General features: G+C 45.6%; 1 protein-coding gene across 1 annotated transcript in view; it reads left to right on the top strand.

The window, feature by feature from the left end:
• Positions 1–907: 907 nt before the first annotated feature.
• Positions 908–8,200, top strand: part of LOC117878009 (UDP-glucuronosyltransferase 2A1-like) — a 31,485-nt gene continuing 24,192 nt past the window's right edge. The window contains exon 1 of the mRNA XM_034771829.1: positions 908–1,667. Within this exon, the coding sequence (XP_034627720.1) occupies positions 923–1,667 (745 nt within the window). The 5' untranslated portion in view covers positions 908–922. The remainder of the gene's footprint in view (positions 1,668–8,200) is intronic.

Here is an 8,200-nt window from a genome sequence, read left to right as displayed (position 1 = left end):
CAGAGAGCCCTATGGGGGATTCAGCACCTCTGGCCCCTGCTATAGCGGCCTCTCCCCACGCAAGGCTCAGTGCTGTGGTGGCAGGTTGCCTCTCCATCGCCAATAAGCATTTCTTGAATAGACCTTATCACACCGCTTATAACAGCGCCACCTGCTGGCTTCCACTAGTGTCACCACATCTTTTTTTTTAAAAGGGGGGGGGGGGGGGGGGGAAGAAAAGAAAATATTTAGACCAAAAGAAAAACCTGTGTTAAATTAAAGGTAAAGTTACTATAGTAAGTAACACAAACATTAGAACAAATAAATGCCAATCATGCTACAGTTAAAAAAGCTAACTGTCACAGTCCTGACATGATCATATGCTTTCCAGTGGCCCTGCATGGGAAAATTAACAGGCGGCATATCGTCACACTTCCCTAACAAATCGATACAAGAAGAGCATCATGAGACATTCCGTACTTATCCTCATTTCCATGATTAATAGTTTTGTCTGGAAATACTATGGTCCTACCACAGATAAAGCCAAAGGATTAAATTCACCCCTATGCAGAGGGATCAACACAAGGCTCCCACTTAAGTCTCATTTGAAGCCCTATTTTTGAAGGCTAAACTAATGTTTAGGATTTCTACTGGCCCGCTTTCTCCTCAGCCAAAACTAACGATTAAAAACACAAGTGGAAAGAGAAGAGTTAAATGAGAAATAAATGTTGTAACCCTTTCTGTCTTTTTAATCCAGACACCTAAACTGTACTTGTGTTCCAGGTGTATCCATCGCCGTACAGGTTTGGAAAACCCACTCTTCTGGAGCATGTCCGTTCGGCATTAGGAGTACTGGTCAAGTGGCTATTCCACATCACTGAGAGAGACTGAGAAAGTGATTGAGAGTGAAAAATATAATTCCTATCCAGTCACCAAACCTGCCATGGCCTCCGCTACAGCCCGAACCAGTGTGTCAAAGAAGCACATCCAATTTATAGCTTTTCAGGTCACTCTGATAGGAACGGTCTTCTGTGGGAATGTGCTGATTTGGCCTACGGAAGCCAGTCACTGGCTAAATGTTAAGATCATTATACAGGAACTGATACGCCGAGAGCACAATGTCACCATCCTAGTGTCAAACGCTTCCCTCTTCATCACACCGCATGCTGAGACGGCTGAGAGGTTCGAGGTGTACCCTGTGCCCTTTGGAAAGAACTACATTGACTCCTTGATCAAAGAGATGGTGAACTTGTGGCTGTATAACAGACCAACCACACTGACCTTCTGGCAGTTCTACAAGGAACTGGGAAAGCTGATCAGCAAAGCGAATGAGATGAACAGACAGGTGTGTGATGGCGTGCTAGCCAACCGGGATTTAATGGCCCGGCTGCAGAGGGACAAGTATGATGTGCTTCTCTCCGATCCGGTGACTATCGGTGGTGACCTAGTTGCTCTCAAACTCGGAATTCCATTTGTGTACTCTCTGCGTTTCACACCAGCCTCAACAGTGGAGAGGCATTGTGGGAAGATGCCCTCTCCGCCTTCGTATGCACCCGCAGCCCTGTCTGAGCTCACAGACACGTTGTCATTCAGTGAAAGAATAAAAAACATAGTGTCTTACCTCCTACAAGACTATGTGTTTCAGAGCTACTGGGGAGAATGGGATTCATATTACAGTGAAATTCTAGGTAAGCATTTAACTCTTTCATTCTCAAACGATATTACATCCAAAAATCTATGTCAGAAGAATGTTCATGTTGCAAAGACAAGCGCTTATAAGTTAGGAGGCACCAGAATTAAAGTTGCCCCAGACAACATCAGTCCGGCCCCACTGTGCATCTGCATGGGCATAACTGAGCCTTGCCCCACACCACACCGTTGTGGCAGAGCTAGGAATAGAAGTCAGCTCTCTTAGGTTCCAGTCCAGTGCCTTAACCATGGGAGAACAGCCTTTATTATTATTATTTGTATTACTGTAGGGCCTGGGAGTCCAACTCATGGACCAGGACCCCATAGGGGGACCAGATGTCCTGATTTTATAGGGACAGTCCTGATATTTGGAGCTTTGTCTTATATAGGCGCCTATTACTCCCTACCCACTGTCCCGATTTTTCACACTTGCTGTCTGGTCACCCCGGGACCCGATTGTGCTAGGCATTTTAAGGACCTTACAATCTAACCTTTCCAACTGTCTGTCTCATTTACTGTCCCTGAATGAGGTAGGGGTCCTATAGAACAAATTGCATGCGGTCATGTAATTACAGATGGTTATAATGTGTATTTACAAGAGGACAGATGAGAGACCAGGGTTCTATTCCCAGCAGTACCAGAAGTGAACTTGTGTCTCCAGTCGACTACCGTTATCCCATCTCTAAAAGAGGATTAATGATGCTTGTTTCTCTTCCAGGACAGGGGCACAATGACTAGCTCAGTAATAAGGGGTGTGAGGGAACTACTAGTGTGTTGGAAGAGGTGAGACTAGAAGTCCCTAGCCCAGTGCTGCTCCTAGACCAAAGGATGTTTGATGGGAGTATATAAGTGCAACCCACTGGTTCAGTGATGTTATGTGGACTCTTCAGTGGCTGGTTCCCATAAGATGATAAAACCTACAAGGGCTGCTAGCTAATTGAGGTAGTTACTGTTTTAGTTCAAGTGGTAAAAGTCTGTACTGTGGTGTTGGAGGTCCTGGGTTCAAATCCACCTGAGAAGCAAGCAAGCACATCATTTTGCCCATTCCCTCTGTGCTTTTTGTTAGGTTCAGAGGAGAGCTAGTGCTGAACTCAGTCAGGAGTCTGCACACAATGCTAGTGAGCCATAGAGTCCTAGATTTTAAGGCTAGACAGGACCATTAGATCCCTTAGTCTGACCTCTATCCATGGATCACCAGCAGTCCCCATGGTCTTTCCATAGCTCCTAAAAAAAAAGCCAAATACCTTTCTGAGTGGTAGCCGTGTTAGTCTGTATCAGCAAAAAGAACGAGGTGCCGGTGCCACAAGTACTCCTTGTTCTTTTTGCTAATACCTTTCTGTATTTTACGCGCCAAATTTTCTTTGTGGGCCCAGGCACAAAATGTCAGCCACAAAAGCACAGGGGTAGACATTTCACCCCTCCAGGAGGGTGAGCAGAAAACGTTACAATATTTTTGTTATTTTGAAAAGAGTCAATTTTGTAGTGTGCTGTTTCTTAGGAACCCCTAGTTCAACTGACTTGAGATTCTCCCCATGAAGCCAACCCTGGCCCATGGGTCAACCTGCCAACATTCAGAATGAACTGTCTTTTCTGGGGCATTTTTAGAATCTTACTTACAGCCTAAATTACAGAGAGGCTGCTGCCACGATGTTCTAAACCACCACCATGGGTACTCTCCTTCTTGAACCGCTTCCGTATTGGGTAGCACTGATCTGACCCAGAACCCAAGCCATATTTTCCCCTAATGGCAAGATATGGTAACTTTGGAGGCTCTTCTGTGATATAGGGCTCAATATAGGGGTAACTGGGTGAAATTCTCTGGCCTGTGTTACACAGGAGATGAGATTAGATGATCTAATGAGCCCTTCTGGCCTTAAAATCTATGAATATCGTGAAGATGGCTTTCCAGTTTTCTCTGTGTCAGTGCTACAAATCAGTTGTGGATAAAGGCTGAAGACAAAATACACTCTGCCCGAAACCGTTCCTTCCCAGCATGACAAGTTGGCCGGGTGAATGAGAGGAAAATTCAGAGGTTCTCAGCAGATAACCAAAGCCCATACTTACATCACAGGTTAGTTAAAACCAAGCCTCTCTTTTCAAAACAAATTATGCTTACATACACTGCATCCAGTAATACGCAATGAGGGCTCTGCGATTTCTTTCATTTCACATAGAACCTTTGTTCTGAATTGTTGTCAGTGGAGCTAATCTGTCTTGTAACGCTGATCATTTACTTAAATATTAATTACATAGGATCAGTGAATGACATTTTAATAGGGTTGAACTGTGAACTGCACCTTCAACTCCCACTGACTCCGGCACCTGACTGAAGCTCAGCTCCTTGCAAGTCTGAGCCCTTCACACTTCAAGAAAATGGACCTCTATTGTCAGACTGCAATCGCAGCAGATCACTTGACTCAGCTTGGTTTCCCATAGCGATTCCATTACAATACCTGTCTGCTTTTGTATGGGAAGAATGGACAGAGAGAATGAAAAAGGAAAGAATGATCCAAACAGTACGCATAAGCTGCAATGAAAGACATTAGGACAACAACAATGTGACTGGACAAACAATGAGAACTTTTGCAGAGCAGAAGCTTAGAAGCTATTTTTCTCACAGTGAAAGGGACTTCAAGTGATTTCTTAAGTGCAGAGAGAACAGGTTACCAGGAAAAAGCTAGTGCTTTATCAAAGACTTTCAAATCCAGTCTACAGTATGTTACTGTCACCTAGTGGCATACAGAAGAGCCTACAGCTCTTATACCAAACATCTCATTGCATGGGATCTAGTCTAGTTCCATTTCAGGTACTGTACTTATTTGTCCTGTGTTACTATAGCATCTGAGCATTTCACCATCTTTAATGTATTTATCCTCCCAACACCCCTGTGAGGTAAGGAAGTGCTATTATCTCCATTGTACAGAGTCAAGGCCACCTCAGATCCCAGGGGGTCAGGGAAAGGAGCTCCACTTCAACTCCCCCAAAGGGGCAGAGGCCCTCAGCTCCTGGCTCACATATGGGGGGGGGGCAGGGAGAGGAGCTCAGACCCAGTGTTGGAGGGGCAGAGTTCCCCAGATCCCAGCTTGCATGGGGGTGTGAGGAGAGGGGCCCCCCAGAAAAGTTAGAGCCCCTTCTAAATTAGCTGTACTACTCAGGGCCCATTCCTAAACAGAGGAAACCCATTTATCAGAGCAGATAGTAGCAACAGGCCTGTAGCTCATTCTCACATTTCTGCCAAGGGAAGAACTTGGAGTGCAGCGCATATTCAGTGGCCACAGCAGGCGTCTTTCAGCCAGTTACTGAGAGAACAGGCTACCTGCAAACTCTTTTGTTTCAACAGAGCCCTGGGCTTGCTGCACATGGGTATTTCATTCTCTTCAGCAGGTGGCAGTGGGTGGGCATTGTTTGCGGCCAGGGTTATTTGGCCAGCCAGTAACACCGAGGAGTCCAGAAGGACCCCAACCTGCAGACCAATTTAACCATCTGAAAGACATCCTTGATCGTTGGGGATGCTGTAGAGGAGGCAAGTTCTTCAAACCACTTCCCTATTTGTGTGTGTGATCAAACAGTGTTGCTTTAGAGCGGTTTCATTCTGAGCAGGTTAGGTGCCTAACTCCCTTTGAAGAAGCTAAGGGGAGTTAGGCACTTGTCTAAATACCACTAGGCACCTAAGCAGGTTAAGCACCTGTCTGCCTCATTAGGCACCTAAGTACCTTTGTAAATCTGGCCCTTATCTCTGATTAAAAGTCAGTGATTGCCTAACTCCCAGTTGTGCCGTTAGCTTTAAAAATCACATGGAACAGCAAGTTCACGTGTTCACTGCTTGTACCGTCTGATAGGGAGAGCTGCAAAGTTTGCTCCATTCCATGCTGAATGGAATTCCCATCCAGGTTTTCCAGAAAGAGATGGGTGTATCATAAATCATGGATGTTTCTTACTGACAGCATGAATTTTTTATGACTCACTCTTTTAAGGCAGATCCCTGTGTGAACACAGCCTTTGTCTGCTGATTCACAGCTGCTGCAGCGATGCTAAATTTGCAGTGCACCTGCAGGATACTTCTTTGTCTCTCCTTGCTGGCTGAGAATGTGCTGTCTGGGAAGGTGCTGGTGTGGCCTGCGGATTACAGCCACTGGATGAATCTGAAACTGGTGACTGAAGAACTGGCAAGCATGGGCCATAACATTACAGTGCTGGTCCATTCAGCATCCCTTTCTGTCAACGCTACTTCAGCTTCCGCTCTTCATTTTGAACCCATCGAGGTTGGATTTACATCTGACAGGCTGCGATCACTGTGGGAAAAATTCCTGCGTTTCTGGGTCTATGAGAAAGCTCAGGTCTCCTTCTGGGAAATGCATAGCACAATGAGGAGCCTCTCGCGTAGCGTTTCTCACACGCAGAGGCAGATATGTGATGGGGCAGTAAAAAGCAGGAAGTTGCTGGAAAAGCTGCGGTTGTCCCAGTATGATGTCCTTCTCTCAGACCCAGTGCTGCCCTGTGGGGAGCTGCTGGCGGAGCTGCTGAGGGTGCCGTTTATCTTCACCCTGAGGTTTTCCCCAGGCTTTGCATTTGAGAGACTGTGTGGTCAGATATTGGCTCCTCCTTCTTACGTGCCAGCTGCCACCTCTGAACTACAAGAAAAGATGTCCTTCTTGGAGAGGACTGAAAACCTATTGCTCTATCTCATTCATGACGTTCTGCAGCTCCTGGTTTGGAAGGAATGGGACTCCTATTACAGCAGTGTATTGGGTGAGTTTCTGTAAGTACTCACCTCTATTTTCAAAAGGGATGGGTAACATAAGCTGACACAGTGATTGAGTACAGGGCCAGATCCTCAGCTGGTGTAAATGGACTTCAGTGGAATGACGCTGGTTTATATGAGCGGAGTATGTGGCCAACTTAGAGGTTTCACTGGAGGGTAAACATCTGTATATCAGAAGTAGGGAAACATAATCAATGGTCTGTTTCCTCTGAGACAGAGGATGATATTTGATGAAGTCAGTGGGGCTGCCTCTCCTCTGACACTGTTGTAACTCAGGAGCGACTCGACTGAAATCAACAGAGACGCTGGCCTAAAACAGGGATAAATGAGGTCCAGGACCCTCTGATTACAGCAGCTATATTGAATCCATACGACCTCTCTCCTCCTTCCCCTTCTCCTCAGCCAGTGACGCTGTCTATTCTGATGAGGGAAGTGTGTGGCTGGAATCTCCTTGGAAGCACTTGTGAAAACCTTGTAGGAATGTTATTTTATGTACCGTGGTGTCACACGTGGCTGCTACCAGTATGTTTCACCGAACCACAACTGGCCTGGAATGCCATTGGAAGAGAACAACAAGAGGGTCCATGAGGAGTTATTTTCTTTGTCATGGTGCAGTATTTCTTTACAGCAGGAGGATGCCATCATGCACATGGGTTGAAAATGTCCCTCCTCAGTCAGACACTTCTTGTTTCTCATGTCAAATGCAGCACGGTCCGCCTCAATTATCCAAACTAGGGTCATGTCCATCTTTGGTTAAACCAACTTTACCCATAGACAAGCCCTTACACCAGAAACGCTTCTGCTATCTGAAACCTCACTTATCTCAGCCTATTCTTGCCTTCATTGCATTCAGATAATGGAGGTTGTACCTAATTTTGAAACTGCGAGATACACCTGAGAGTATCTAAGGCCTGTGAAGGAGCTGGCGCTGATGACTGCTATTGTTCTGTTGCTCTTCTGCGTGGCTTCTTGCCATTGCTTCATGATGAAACTGCATTTATTTTCTTTTGGGGATTACTTACAATTTTAGGGCTGATTGACAGCCCATTGGAAAGAATCCCATTGGCTTAACCGAGCCTTTCTAACACATAAGAGGGAAACCCTTGCATGAAGAGGATTAAAGGCTGTATACTCCCTGCATAAGGAGAATTCCCAGGTGGCCAGGTCATCTGGCTTTGGGTCCCTTTTATGCCATAGAGTGATAGAAGGAGGGTATGACAGAGTGAGAAGAGACCCAGGGTATTTAACCCAGCCTACTAGCCTAGAGAGAAGCAGCCAACATAGGAAACCAGATTAAGCAGAGGGAAGAAAAAAAAACTGGTGAAAACAGAGGCCAAGAGAGTCACAGGTGAACTATCCCAAATAGAAGGGGCCTATGCTTGTCTTCACTTGACTTTGGTAGCTGGAGATAATTGATTGACAATTAACTTGAGGTAGTTGATTGCCAGTTAACTTGAGGTAATTAACATGTTTCTAAAGGCTTAATGTGGACACTCCCCACTGCAGACAGGCTATGCTGATCCCTAGAGAAAAGAAGAAAGCCTGTGTAACATGATGAAATGTGTGCCCTGCGTCCACACCAGCCTTTACAAATCTGGTAATTACCTCAAGTTAATTGGCAATCAGTTAACTCCAGGTATAAAAGTCTTGCGAAAGCAAGCCCCTAATTTTACAGACTGGCTATAATAGACATGCTGTCACTTTCCTGGCTTCCCTATCACAGCTTCTGTAGGATCTATCACTGAAAAACAGTTACGGAAACCCACATGC

The sequence above is a fragment of the Trachemys scripta genome, chromosome 5 (assembly GCF_013100865.1).
Source record: "Trachemys scripta elegans isolate TJP31775 chromosome 5, CAS_Tse_1.0, whole genome shotgun sequence".
In the NCBI taxonomy this organism is placed as follows: Eukaryota; Metazoa; Chordata; order Testudines; family Emydidae; genus Trachemys; species Trachemys scripta.
The sequence above is the reverse complement of the archived record's forward strand: the minus strand, read 5'-3'. Positions and strand labels throughout refer to the sequence as shown.